This window comes from Neoarius graeffei, chromosome 6, assembly GCF_027579695.1.
Source record: "Neoarius graeffei isolate fNeoGra1 chromosome 6, fNeoGra1.pri, whole genome shotgun sequence".
In the NCBI taxonomy this organism is placed as follows: domain Eukaryota; kingdom Metazoa; phylum Chordata; class Actinopteri; order Siluriformes; family Ariidae; genus Neoarius; species Neoarius graeffei.
The window spans coordinates 100,775,203-100,789,773 of NC_083574.1; the positions used below are offsets into that span (position 1 = coordinate 100,775,203).

Sequence of the window (14,571 nt, forward strand, 5' to 3'; positions counted from 1 at the left end):
CTAATTATATTATATTAAAAAAACTGAAGACATCAAAACTCAACTGGTTGTTTTAGTCTTAATCCATAAATAGGTCACCAATATACAGTAGATGAATATTAATTATAATAAGTCTTCAATCATAAACAAATCACAACAACTTTGGGGAAAAAAAACCCCTCTCATTAATATTACCAAAAAAGAGTGACTTTCAGGGAGGCCTGCAATTGCCAGGAAATGCACTAGAATGCATCTCTGAGCATGCAGAACCCATGAGGAACTTTCCCCTGGCTGTTATAACTGGTGCCACTATGCTGATATTTTGGTCTACTTCGAACCTTGCATCAATAAGAAGCAAAGAAAAGCCAGGCTGAAGTTTGCTAAAGACCATAAGGATTATATCGTAGAGGACTGGAGTCAGCTCTTCTCTGATGAGTCCAATTTTCAGCTTTTCCCATCACCTGGTCATCGAACAGTTAGATGGGGACCTGGAGAGGCCTACAAGCCACAGTGTCTCACACCCATTGTGAAATTTGGTGGAGGATCGGTGATGATCTGGAGGTGCTTCAGCAAGGCTGGAATGAGGCAGATTTTTGTTTGTGAAGGACATACAGTGGTGCTTGAAAGTTTGCAAACCCTTTAGAATTTTCTATATTTCTGCATAAATATGACCTAAAACATCATCAGATTTTCACACAAGTCCTAAAAGTAGATAAAGAGAACCCAGTTAAACAAATGAGACAAAAATATTATCATTGGTCATTAATTTATTGAGGAAAATGATCCAATATTACATATCTGTGAGTGGCAAAAGTATGTGAACCTCTAGGATTAGCAGTTAATTTGAAGGTGAAATTAGAGTCAGGTGTTTTCAATCAATGGGATGACAATCAGGTGTGAGTGGGCACCCTGTTTTATTTAAAGAACAGGGATCTATCAAAGTCTGATCTTCACAACACATGTTTGTGGAAGTGTATCATGGCACAAACAAAGGAGATTTCTGAGGACCTAGAAAAAGCGTTGTTGATGCTCATCAGGCTGGAAAAGGTTACAAAACCATCTCTAAAGAGTTTGGACTCCACCAATCTGTAATGTTTCTGTTGCGTATTTACGAACCAGGAGAACAATGACATATTGAACAGAAACTTTGTTTATTGTCCTCGCTTTCTTTACGCACCGAACAACCAGCATAACTTCCTTGCTGTGTACTCGCACTACCAACAGGTGGCGTAGTTTGACTGCCAAACATTCAAATATACTCTGAACATCACATTGCCCCTTTTTTTTAGCAAATACCAACACTATGTTTTCACATTTTGACACAATGCTAACTGCTGAATTTTAAACCAACATTCTGCAGTAATTTAAAAACATTCTGACTGTACTGAACATTGTACTTATTCAGACATATAGCTAATGTGTAGTATTAAACACTATCTTTTCACTTTCAGCCAACACATATTACTGAAACTCACAAATGAAATACACATTAAAAGATGCTTTGAAAACGCTTTCTCTTGTTAAATGAGAGTTACATGTCTTTTAATCTTGACCAAACCAGTCTCTTATAAGTTCATAACAGTCCATAAGCTATGTGTAGTCCTGGAGGTAGGCGGGAGGACGTCTGTTCTGCCTCAGAGGGTACCTTTGCGGTGATGTGACAGTAGAGGCATTAATGTTATCACAAACAGTATTGTCACCAGGATCTTGTGTGATGTCCAACAGCTCCGGGGCTATCTTTTTGAAGAAAGAGGTGTTCCTGACGATGACGTGTCCATTTCTGGCTGCTGTAACCATAGAGCCTTTGACTTTGGTCACAGAGTAGGGCTTGGCATTGTATGGTGTGGTGAGCTTGCTGGGCTTGGGCTGACGATGAAGCACAGTGTCACCTGGAATGAGAGCATGTGGTACAGCATGACGATGGGAGTCTGCATGTGATTTCATCTTGGCTTTAGCCTTGTTGTCTTTTGCTCTCACTTCAGAGTCTGAATTGTTCCTTGCTGAGTGAGCAAATGAGGGAATCTTCGTGTACACCTTGCGCTGGAACAACAGTTCAGCAGGGGAGCTTTCTGTTGTGCTGTGAGGTGTAGATCGGTATTCACATAAGAAGATGTTCAGTTGTTGTTTCCAGGGAATTCCTTGTGTTTTGGCTACATGTATAGCTTTGCTCAGTGTACGCATGAATCTTTCAGCTGTAGCATTAGCCTGCGGCCAAAAGGGTGTGATCCGGCAGTGGTGGAATCCTAGATAGTCTGCGAACTGAGAGAATTGATCACTGTTGAATGGTGGACCATTATCAGTTTTTACCACTCTGGGAATCCCAAACATGGAGAAAACCTTGTCCATCACTGGAATGACTGTGTTTGCTGAGGTTGACCTTACACTCTCAACAACTGGGTAATGTGTATAATCATCCACTATGACAAACAGATACTCTCCAGTTGGAAGTGGTCCATAAAAATCTACACTGACACTATGCCAGGGAGCTTCTGGTAGAACGGACATTTTCAGTGGTTCAGTATGTGCAACTGGTGTGTTTGCCTGACATGCTATACAGTTGCGTACTGCTGCTTCTGCTTTGTGATCGATATCTGGAAACCAGACTTTGGTCCTGAGCAGGGCTTTAGTTTTGACAATGCCCTGATGTCCCTCGTGAGCTAGCTGGAGCACTCTGTCTTGTAGAACAGAGGGAATCACTATTCTAGTGCCATGCAGTATGATGTCTGATGCATCTGATGTTGTTAGTTCACTGCTAACCTGTCTGAACTGTTTCAATATGTCTGCGTGCTGTGATTTGTCAGTTTTGTGCCAAGTGTTGTGTCTTATGTGAGTACTGACCTCTTGTAGGAGTGGGTCTTTAAGTGTCTCTGCTTTGATTTCCATGAGCATTATGGCTTTGGGTGTTGCATGACTAGCAATGAAGTTCACATATTCCTCTGCTACTTTTGCTGCACATGTGCTGTCACTTATCTGAGCAGGGATGGGGTGACGAGACATGTAGTCAGCTGGATTTTCAGCTCCCTTTCTATATTCCACTTTGAAGTCATAGGGCTGAAGTCTTAGTCCCCATCTTTCAATCCTGGCGGGTGGTTTTGATTTAGGATTGTTCCATATGATTTCCAGTGCTTTGTGATCAGTCATTAGGGTTAAAGGATGGCCATAGATGTAGAAGTGGAAGTGCTCACAGCTCCACACAATAGCCAATGCTTCCTTTTCTGTCTGTGAGTACCATCTCTCCACATCGCTGAGAGACCAACTAGCATACACTACTATGCGTTTCACCCCTTTTTCATCTTTTTGGCAGAGGATTGCACCCAGTCCGACCGGGCTAGCATCCCCGATCAGTTCAGTCTCTCTGCCTGGGTAAAAATATGACATTGTTGTGTCACTGGTCAGACTGTCTTTCAGTGTCTGCAATGCAGCTTGCTGTTCTGGTCCCCACTCCCAGGGCGTACCCTGTCTGGTGAGCTTGCGCAGCGGTTCAGAGATGGAGGAGAAGTCTTTGATAAATCTGGGGCAGTAATTGGCCATGCCCAGCAGATTCTTGATTTCACCTGGAGTTTGTGGATTTATAGCGTGCCGAACCACAGCAACTTTCTTGGGATCTGCTGAGACACCCTGTGCAGAAAAGATGAAACCAAAGAACTCAAGCCTGGATTTGTTAAATTCACATTTTTCTCGATTGAGTGAGAGACCGCTCTCTTTTAGTCTCTGGAACAGTGCTCGGAGGTTGCTGTCATGTTCAGTCTGAGAGGCACCATAGACAATAATGTCATCACTAGGGTTCTTCACACCCGAGAGACCTTGCAGTGTTTGGCATATGGCATTTTGAAACACCTCAGCGGCAGAAGATATGCCAAAACTTAGTCTCTTGTACTGCCTCAGTCCAAGGTGAGTGGTGAATGTTGTGATGTACCTGCTGTCTGGGTGAAGTTCCAGTTGGCGATATCCAGCTCTCAGATCCAGTTTGGAAAACACTGTTGCTCCATTTAGCTTGTGTATGACATCATCCATGGTGGGAGTTATGTGGCGTTCTCTTTCAATGGCCGTGTTAGCTTGGCGCATGTCGATGCAGATTCTGACTTTATTAGGGTCTTTAGGTTTGGGAGGTGTAACGATAGGTGAAACCCATGGTGTCGGGCCTGTGACCTCTTCAATGATGTCATCTGTCTCCAGCTTTCGAAGCTCATCCTCGACCTTCTGGCGGATGTGGAATGGTACATGTCGATGTGGTTGGGATGTAGACTTGACATCAGGATTTATGTGAAGTTTTACCTGAAAGTCTTTCAGCTTTCCAATTCCTTGGAACAGCTCGGGATTACTTTCCACTAGCTCATCTGCTACTGTGCAATAATGTGGTGTGGATGATACTGCAGTGACCACCTTAATCAGTCCTAGTGCTTTGAACGTTTTGTAGCTGAGAACATTGAATCCATCACCTTTAATCACAAAGAATGTGCACATTGTCTTCTTCTGTCCCTTTTCCACACTGCACCTGAAAGCACCACTGACAGGCAAAGGAACATTGGAGCGGAAAGGGTATATTTTGGTCTTGGTGGAGCTGAGTCGTGGACGTGGCATCAGTTTCTCAAAACTTGCTTCACTGACACAATTTGCTGAAGCCCCCGAATCGATTAAAACTAGCATGTTGCTGCTGTTTAGCTTGATGTTTGTCTGTGGTAACTCTGAGATCTTGTCAGCATCAATTACAAACACATACGGGTATGCATCGTCACTGCTGGAAGAATTGTGCTCTGTGTTCTCACCTGGTGCAGTCTTTGTTATTTGATGGACCTTCTTAGGATACTGGTTAACTTTGTTTTGCAGTTGCTTTGTGTTAATGTCTCTGGGTTTTGAGCAGCGCTGTCTTGCAAAGTGATTCAGTTTGCCACAGGCTCTGCATTTTTTATTTTTGGCAGGACACTCTCCATCATGAGAGTATTTACCTCCACAGTTCCTGCAGCAGTTCTCTGAACGTCACTTATCTGACCATCTGCTGTGACTTGGGTTTTTCTCCACAGTCTTTCGATCCAGCATGTTGACTGAAGCAGATGTGCCCTTTTCTATGCCAGATGCTTGCATTTCAGACAGTTTGAGTGTTTGCCCATGGTCAAGAAGCTCATCTAAGGTTAGCTCAGGCTCCCTCAGTGCTTTTCTGCATTGCCTGGATGATGCACAGCTTTGTATTATTTGAGTTTTGATCTCTGCTTCAGTATCTGCAAACTCACAATTCTTGGCTAACATCCTTAGCCTGGTGTGATAACTGTCCACATTTTCTCCTGGTTCCTGCATAGCCTTTCTGAAGATGTACACTTGATATTGCATGTTTTTCTTGGGAGAGAAATATCCAGATAGCTTCTGCTTAGTGTCTGCATATTTGTCATCTTCAGCTGCCAGTGTGTCGTAAATATCATGCACTCGTTCTCCTGCTAAGTGCAACAATAATGCTTTAAGTCTAGCATCTCCAGTAATGTTCATTGCAGTGGTGTAATTTTTAAACCTTTGCAGCCATTTGTTCCAGCGAGTGTTAGGACTAGGACTGTTTTGGCCTCTAGAGGCCGCTGTTATTTCCTTTTCATGTCGTGTTCATTTTGGCCTCTAGAGGCCGCCACTGTTCCTGTGTTTTGAGTTTGTGTTAATTGCCTAATTATCTTCACCTGTGTCCTTAATTAGTTTGTCTATTTATACCCCTGAGTTCAGTCCTCTTGTCACGGAGTCTTTGTGCTGTTATGTTTATCTCCAGTTTCCTTTGTACTGTGTTTTTTGATCTTCTTAGCTTTTGTATTTTTGCACTTTGCTTTTCTTTTGGATTATACTCTTTGGTTTTTTTTTTGTCTTTTGTTTTGCCCTGTATATAGTGTTTATAGTTTAAATAAACCTTTTGATTCTTTTTCTACTTCCGCCTCACGCCTCTGCATTTGAGTCATCCCCCTGGTGGCCTAGTGGGGGTTTGCTGGATTATCACACCAACGAACCAGGTTCGAATCCCAGCAAAACCCTAACAGAAAGACTCCGTCATGACCGACTCAGCAGAGGCTGCTTCAACTGTCTACCCGGCCAACCTTCAGGGAATTATGGCAGCTTTGACACGCTTCGGAGCGACCATGGACGCTCATGGACGTACGCTCACCAGCCAACGTGAGGCCCTCGCTCGCCACGAGGAACTGCTTCAGCAAATTGGGAAAACCCTGGCACAGCTGACATCTCTGCCTGCATCTCCTGCTCCTGATCCAGTTCCTGCTCCTGATCCAGCTCCCACTCCTGCTCCAGTGCCTCCTGCAATGCTGCCTTCTTCACCTCGCGAACCCAGCCTTCCTGCACCACAGAGGTATGACGGCAAGCACAGTGAGTGCCGAGAGTTCCTTACCCAGTGTCAACTCACCTTTGAGCTTCAGCCTACCACCTACACTACGGATCGCCGCAAGATTGCCTTTGTGATCACCTTATTAGCTGGTAAGGCGCGAGCCTGGGCTACTGCTATCTGGCAAAGACAGGGACCTGAGTGCTTTGATTTCCAGCTGTTTTCTGAAGAGATGCTTCGGGTCTTCGATCAGGCAGACATCAGTACCGACGCAGCCCGAAAGCTCATGTCCATCCGGCAAGGAGGAAGCGTCGCAGATTACGCCATCTCGTTCCGAACACTCGCAGCAGTAAGTGGATGGAACGAGACTGCCCTGGTGTCAGCCTTCCACCATGGTCTGTCTGACCCCATCAAGGACGGTCTGGCCTCTATTGGATGCCCAAGTGACCTCGAAACCCTCATCTCACATGCCATTCGTCTGGACAACAGGATGAGAGAACGCCACCAAGCCTTGAGCCCCCCCAGCCTCCCTACCTCTACCTGGAGACCGTCTACCTCCTTCAGTGACTGTCCAGAACCCATGCAAGTGGGTCGTACTCGCCTCTCCGCATCTGAGAGGGAGCGCAGAAGGAGGGACAAGTGCTGCATCTACTGTGGCAAGCCTGGTCACTTCCGAGCATCATGTCCCGAACTCTTGGGAAAAGGACCGCCCCGTCCAGCCGAGGGAGGGTTGTGACGGGGCCTACCCTCTCTCCCGGACTCCCTGGCCAAGGAATCTACATCCCGGTCTCCATCTCCTGGGGTGAGTCTGTCCACTCTTGTCAAGCTTTGATAGACTCAGGGGCGGCTGGGAACTTTATGGATATTCACTTCGCCCAAAGCATCAATATTCCGACTGCACCTCTTGAAGTCCCACTGTCTGTGTCTGCCCTCGATGGCCAAGCGTTAGGTGATGGAAGAGTCACCCAAGTTACTTCTCCAGTTTTCCTCCAGTCTCAAGGTCACAAGGAAGAAATATCCCTGCACCTGATTCCTTCACCTGAGTTCCCAGTTATTCTAGGCCTTCCTTGGCTTACTCGCCACAACCCTCGCATAGACTGGGTAACAAGCCAGGTTGTGGAATGGGGCCCTGCATGCCATGCCTCTTGTCTGCTCTCTAGCTCTCCTGTGTCTCCTGCCGAGCCCCCTGATCTCACCGAGTTATCTCAAGTTCCCACAGAGTACTGGGATCTCAAGGAGGTATTCAGCAAGAGCAGGGCCGCCGTTCTTCCTCCGCACCGGGCCTACGACTGTGCCATCGACTTGCTCCCTGGGACTACCCCTCCTCGTGGCAGACTGTTTTCACTCTCTCAGCCAGAACGCAAGGCCATGGAGGAATACCTCAAAGATGCCCTGGTCTCTGGGTTTATTCGACCCTCCACTTCACCTGCTGGAGCCGGCTTCTTCTTTGTCGGCAAGAAGGATGGGGGGCTCCGACCATGTATTGATTACCGGGGCCTGAATAAGATCACTGTGCGCAACCGATATCCCCTTCCGCTGATGTCCACAGCTTTCGACCTGCTCCAAGGCGCCACCGTCTTCACCAAGTTGGACCTACGGAACGCATACCACCTCATCCGTATCCGACAGGGAGACGAGTGGAAGACTGCCTTTAACACCCCGTCTGGGCACTACGAATACCAGGTGATGCCCTTCGGACTCACCAACGCACCAGCTGTTTTTCAGGCCCTAATCAACGACGTCTTAAGGGACATGATTAACCTATACGTTTTTGTCTACCTCGACGACATCCTTATCTTTTCCAAGACCGTGCAGGAGCACCGCCACCATGTCCGCCAGGTTCTCCAGAGGCTGCTACAGAACAATCTGTTCGCCAAGGCCCAGAAATGCGAATTTCATGTTCCCGAGGTCTCCTTTCTGGGATTTATTGTACGGACAGGCCAACTCCAAATGGACCCTGCCAAGACCCTGGCCGTCCGGGATTGGCCTACTCCCAAATCCGTTAAGGAGGTTCAGCGGTTCTTAGGATTCGCTAACTTCTACCGCAAGTTCATCAGGAACTTCAGTTCTGTGGCAGCACCCATGTCAGACCTCACCAAAGGGACAGGTGGATCTTATGGCTGGTCTCCTCAGGCAGAAAAGGCGTTCAAAGACCTCAAGGACCGCTTCTGCACGGCACCCATTCTGGTTCTCCCGGACACCTCCCAACCATTCATCGTGGAGGTGGACGCCTCGGACAGTGGTGTCGGCGCGGTGCTCTCTCAACGTTCGGAAGGAAAGCTGCACCCCTGCGCTTACTTCTCCCACCGCCTGAGTCCTGCTGAGTCCCGGTACGATGTGGGGGATCGAGAACTGCTAGCGGTCAAACTGGCCCTTGAGGAGTGGAGGCACTGGCTGGAGGGAGCACAACATCCATTCCTGGTTTGGACTGACCACAAGAACCTGGAGTACCTCCAGCAAGCCAAGAGACTGAACCCTCGACAGGCTAGGTGGGCCCTGTTTTTCAGTCGGTTTGACTTCACCCTCTCATACCGCCCCGGCTCCAAGAACACCAAACCTGACGCACTGTCCAGACTGTTCTCTGCCACTAACAGGGAGAATGAAGTCGGGCCTATTATCCCTGTGTCCCGGATTGTGGCCCCTGTCCGCTGGGGTATTGAGGAGGCTGTCCGACGAGCCCAACGCCAGGACCCCGGTCCTGGGACGGGGCCACCAGGCCTCTTGTACGTCCCACATCAAGCCCGGGCCAAGGTTCTCCAGTGGGGTCACTCTTCCCCTCTCACCGCCCACCCGGGAGCTCGGAGGACCCTGGACTTCCTGAAAAGACGCTTCTGGTGGCCTAACATGGAGAAGGAAGTAAGGTCATTTGTCCTGTCCTGTGAGGTTTGCACCAGAACCAAGAACCCACGACAGCGTCCCCAGGGTCTCCTGCATCCTCTGACCATTCCCCGGCGTCCCTGGTCCCACGTGGCAGTCGACTTTATCACGGGTCTCCCTGAGTCACAAGGTAACACGGTCATTTTGGTCTTAGTTGACAGATTCTCCAAGGCCTGCCGCTTCATACCACTGTGCAAACTCCCCTCTGCTCTTGAAACTGCGAAACTTTTGTTTAATCATGTCTTCCGAGTCTTTGGTCTTCCACAGGACATCGTCTCAGACCGAGGGCCCCAGTTCTCCTCCCGAGTGTGGCACGGGTTCTGCAAGGTCATCGGAGCCACTGCCAGCCTCTCCTCTGGGTTTCACCCACAGTCCAATGGTCAGACGGAGAGGCTCAACCAGGACCTGGAAACCACCCTGCGAGGCCTGGCTATGGATAACCCGACATCGTGGAGCACCTGGCTGCCATGGGCGGAGTACGCCCACAACACCCTGCAGTCATCGGCCACCAAGCTGTCGCCATTCCAGTGCCAATTCGGGTTCCAGCCACCTCTGTTCCCGGACCAGGAGGAGGACGCGGGGGTGCCCTCGGTCAACCAATATGTGAGACGGTGTCGCAAGACCTGGAGCAAGGTCAGGAAGACCCTCATACAGACCTCCAGAACCAACCAGACTCAGGCCAACCGCCATAGAAGACCTGCACACGCTTTCCGCCCTGGGCAGCGTGTTTGGCTGTCCACTAAGGACCTTCCACTGCGGGTGGAGAACCGCAAGCTTGCTCCTCGCTACATTGGCCCCTTCAAGGTGGTGCGCAGGGTGAACCCTGTCTCCTACCGGCTCCAGTTGCCCCGGACTCTGAGGATCAACCCCACTTTCCATGTTTCCCTGTTACGGCCCGTACTGACGTCTACGTATGCCCCTGCCCCTAGGAACCCCCCACCCCCCCGCATCTTCCAGGGGCAGACTGTGTTCACTGTGAATCGCCTGCTTGACTCCCGCCGGGTCCGCGGCGGGTTGCAATATCTGGTGGACTGGGAGGGCTATGGTCCTGAGGAGCGCTGCTGGGTTCCTGCTCGGGATGTCCTTGATAAAGAACTATGTCGGGACTTCCATTCGGCCCATCCGGATCGCCCTGGGAACGTCAGGAGACGCTCCTAGAGGGGGGGGTCCTGTTAGGACTAGGACTGTTTTGGCCTCTAGAGGCCGCTGTTATTTCCTTTTCATGTCGTGTTCATTTTGGCCTCTAGAGGCCGCCACTGTTCCTGTGTTTTGAGTTTGTGTTAATTGCCTAATTATCTTCACCTGTGTCCTTAATTAGTTTGTCTATTTATACCCCTGAGTTCAGTCCTCTTGTCACGGAGTCTTTGTGCTGTTATGTTTATCTCCAGTTTCCTTTGTACTGTGTTTTTTGATCTTCTTAGCTTTTGTATTTTTGCACTTTGCTTTTCTTTTGGATTATACTCTTTGGTTTTTTTTTTGTCTTTTGTTTTGCCCTGTATATAGTGTTTATAGTTTAAATAAACCTTTTGATTCTTTTTCTACTTCCGCCTCACGCCTCTGCATTTGAGTCATCCCCCTGGTGGCCTAGTGGGGGTTTGCTGGATTATCACACCAACGAACCAGGTTCGAATCCCAGCAAAACCCTAACAGCGAGGTCCAACAGTGCCAAGGTCAGTTTCAGTATCAAAAGATGGGAGAGAAGCGGTGTTCACTGCCATGCTTGCCAAGATGCGCTGACACAACCACGTTTCTTGAGTTAGCTTAGCCCACTTAGCTTGTTTCTGCTTGTTCACTTGTTCGTCTTTCACCCTCTTTTCTCCTCAGAAAAAAACAGCAGTGTCCTTGTTGCTTCTTTGAGTGTATTTTCCTTTACTCCTCGTTGCCATCGTAATGTTTCTGTTGCATATTTATGACCCAGGAGAACATGTTGAACAGAAACTTTGTTTATTGTCCCCACTTTCTATCTGCACTGAACAACCAGCGTAACTTCCTTGCTGTCTACTCGCACTACCAACAGGTGGGGTAGTTTGACTGCCAAACATTCAAATATACTCTGAACATCACACAATCCACAGTCAGACAGATTGTGGACAAATGGAAGAAATTCAAGACCATTGTTACCCTCCCCAGGAGTGGTCGACCAACAAAGATCACTCCAAGAGCAAGGCGGGTAATAGTCAGCAAGGTCACAAAGGACCCCAGGGTAACTTCTTAGCAACTGAAGGCTTCTCTCACATGGGCTAATGTTAATGTTCATGAGTCCACCATCAGGAGAACACTGAACAACAATGACGTGCATGGCAGGTTTGCAAGGAGAAAGCCACTGCTCTCCAAAAAGAACATTGCAACTCATCTGCAGTTTGTTAAAGATCACGTGGACAAGCCAGAAGACATTTGGAAAAATGTTTTGTGGACGGATGAGACCAAAATAGAACTTTTTGGTTTAAATGAGAAGCATTATATTTGGACAAAGGAAAACACTGCATTCCAGCATAAGAATTGTATCCCATCTGTGAAACATGGTGGTGGTAGTATCATGGTTTGGGCCTGTTTCGCTGCATCTCGGCCAGGACAGCTTGCCATCATTGATGAAACAATGAATTCTGAATTATACCAGTGAATTCTAAAGGAAAATGTCAGGACATCTGTCCATGAACTGAATCTCAAGAGAAGGTGGGTTATGCAGCAAGACAACGACCCTAAGCACACAAGTCATTCTACCAAAGAATGGTTAAAGAAGAATAAAGTTAATGTTTTGGAATGGCCAAGTCAAAGTCCTGACCTTAATCCAATTGAAATGTTGTGGAAGGACCTGAAGCAAGCAGTTCATGTGAGGAAACCCACCAACATCCCAGAATTTAAGCTGTTCTGTATGGAGGAATGGGCTAAAATTCCTCCAAGCCGGTGTGCAGGACTGATCAACAGTTACTGCAAACGTTTAGTTGCAGTTATTGCTGCACAAGGGGGTCACACCAGATACTGAAAGCAAAGGTTCACATACTTTTGGCACTCACAGATATGTAATATTGGATCATTTTCCTCAATAAATAAATGACCAAGTATAATATTTTTGTCTCATTTGTTTAACTGGGTTTTCTTTATCTACTTTTAGGACTTGTGTGAAAATCTCATGTTGTTTTAGGTCATATTTATGCAGCAATATAGAAAATTCAAAAGGGTTCACAAACTTTCAAGCACCACTGCATGAGCCATCAAGCCATGTACAAGGTCATCCTGGAAGAAAACTTGCTTCCTTCTGCTCTGACCATGTTCCCTAATATTGAGGATTGGGTTTTCAGCAGGACAGTGCTCCATGCCACACAGCCAGGTCAATCAAGGTGTGGATGGAGAACCACAAGATCAAGACCCTGTTATGGCCAGCCCAATCTCCACACCTGAACCCCACTGAAAACCAAATATTAGTGTGTGCAACTTTTTTTTTTTGGCAGGGCAGTATGTATTAGGATCCAAATTGGGTTATAAGTAGGCATATCAGCTAAAAATTCAAATTCATTCCAAGTTGCTTGAAACTGCTCTCACTGAATTCAGAAGTGAATGCAGAACAACATACTTGTTACATAATTAAAATATGTTTAAATCTGTTCTCGAGATATTGCAAATCAAAGATTTAAAAAACGGCTTAATTTTTAGAAAACTGCCGTAATATTCTGTATGAGGATCACATGGTCCAAAATGGGCCTCATTAACCAATGAGATCAAATGTTTTTTCTTAATAACTTTCTTTTATTTTTTAAGATATTTACGTAGAAAGTGGCAGCACGTAGATGGTTGTAGACTGAATACAAAGTTTGAAAAATTAGTAAAAACCAAGAATGCAAATTAGTATTTAATTAGTATTAATTATGCTAATTAGGTTAAAAAGCTAAATCGGTACACTCAGCGAAAAAGGAATAAAAGACTATTTCTAATCCCCTCTTTGTGCCCTGTCGGGCATTCTGTTTCTCATAAGCAGGGCCGATTAGTGTTTATTTTAAAGAATATAAATGATAATATTCACAGCTTTCAAGGTGAACCTTGAAAAAACTGTCTGATCCACATCCAATAAACAATTCACATGAACTGAACTGAAATCGACACTCATGTTTCTGACTTCCAGTTTTTAAAATCTCATTCCGACCACTAAGATCTCAATATTTTTCATCAAAACAACTACAGTCATATTCTATAATACTTACTTATTTACAGGAACCAGTTTGATTTGAAAAAATAAGTGGGTAAAGCTGTGAAAACTCACTTCAAAGACTCCCGTGAATCAGAACATCAAAACTAGCAGAGGGAAAATTTTGCTGAATCCTTCATCAGAAACAGTGAGAGAACATCCCTATAAAAGTGATCTGATTGATATTGACGAGTAATCCAGCAGGAAACCGATCAGGAGAGAGAGAGAGAGAGAGAGAGAGAGAGAGAGAGTGCCTGACCGCTTTCCCGTGACTCAGAAAGAAAAGCACCGTCAGTTTCCCGACGTCCTGTAAGCAGAGTTTTTACTCTGTTGTACCGACTTCAACCTGCCGTTACTCCCAAAGTACTGAACAGATCTTAACCAGATCCATTTCTTTGGAAAGTCGAGATTATACGATTTTTAATGAGAATATTCACGATAGAAAATATTCAAGAGTTAAGCAATGACAGGTTTGGAAACTTGGATGAGCGCCTGCATGGACAATTTTCACACCACAGTGAGCGAGCATCTGATCTGCCGACTATACGATCAACAACTGATCGCTCTTAAGCTACAAAAGCAGGAACAAAAACATAATGTGTAACATCCACATAATAATCATTATTAGGCTTTATCAAATTATTTTCATGACATTGATTTATATTATTTTTATTAGTACTACCAGTAATACTATTGCACTGCTTATATAGTGAGATATTACTGTACCTTAATATCTTCAGAGTACAGCTTTGGTTCTTCAGTCCTTCAGATAATTGCTGGACACCTGAATTCTGTAGGCGGCTCTTACTCAAGTCCAACTCAGTTAGAAAACAGGGGTGTGAACTGAGAACTTCAGCCAGAGCTTTACAGCTTTCCATCATCAGATTACATTCAGTCAGTCTAAAAAGAAAAAGGTCCACCACTTTTACAATGAGTTCAACCACACAATGCATGGAAAATAATCAACGTTCAGGGAATTAAAGTTCAATGTTTTATTTTTGATAAGTCGTTCTTAATTTATGTTTCTATAATAATAATAATAATAATAATAATGTACACACGTGAGTGTCTCAGCTCTGCAGTGTGGATCCTTCAGTAGAGCAGAGAGCCGCTTCACTTCTGAGTCTCCTTTTATTTTCCCCCTCAGGTTCAGATGCGTCTGCAATAAGGGGTTTGTCTCTAAAACTTTAGTCAGACGACCACAGGCTTCTTCTGCTTCAGGACTTTTCAACAG

General features: G+C 46.0%; 1 protein-coding gene across 1 annotated transcript in view; it reads right to left on the reverse strand.

Annotated features, from left to right (window-relative positions):
- Positions 1-14,571, reverse strand: part of LOC132888464 (NACHT, LRR and PYD domains-containing protein 3-like) — a 116,386-nt gene that overhangs the window by 26,898 nt on the left and 74,917 nt on the right. Inside the window, exon 10 of the mRNA XM_060924510.1 lies at positions 14,064-14,237. Within this exon, the coding sequence (XP_060780493.1) occupies positions 14,064-14,237 (174 nt within the window). The remainder of the gene's footprint in view (positions 1-14,063; positions 14,238-14,571) is intronic.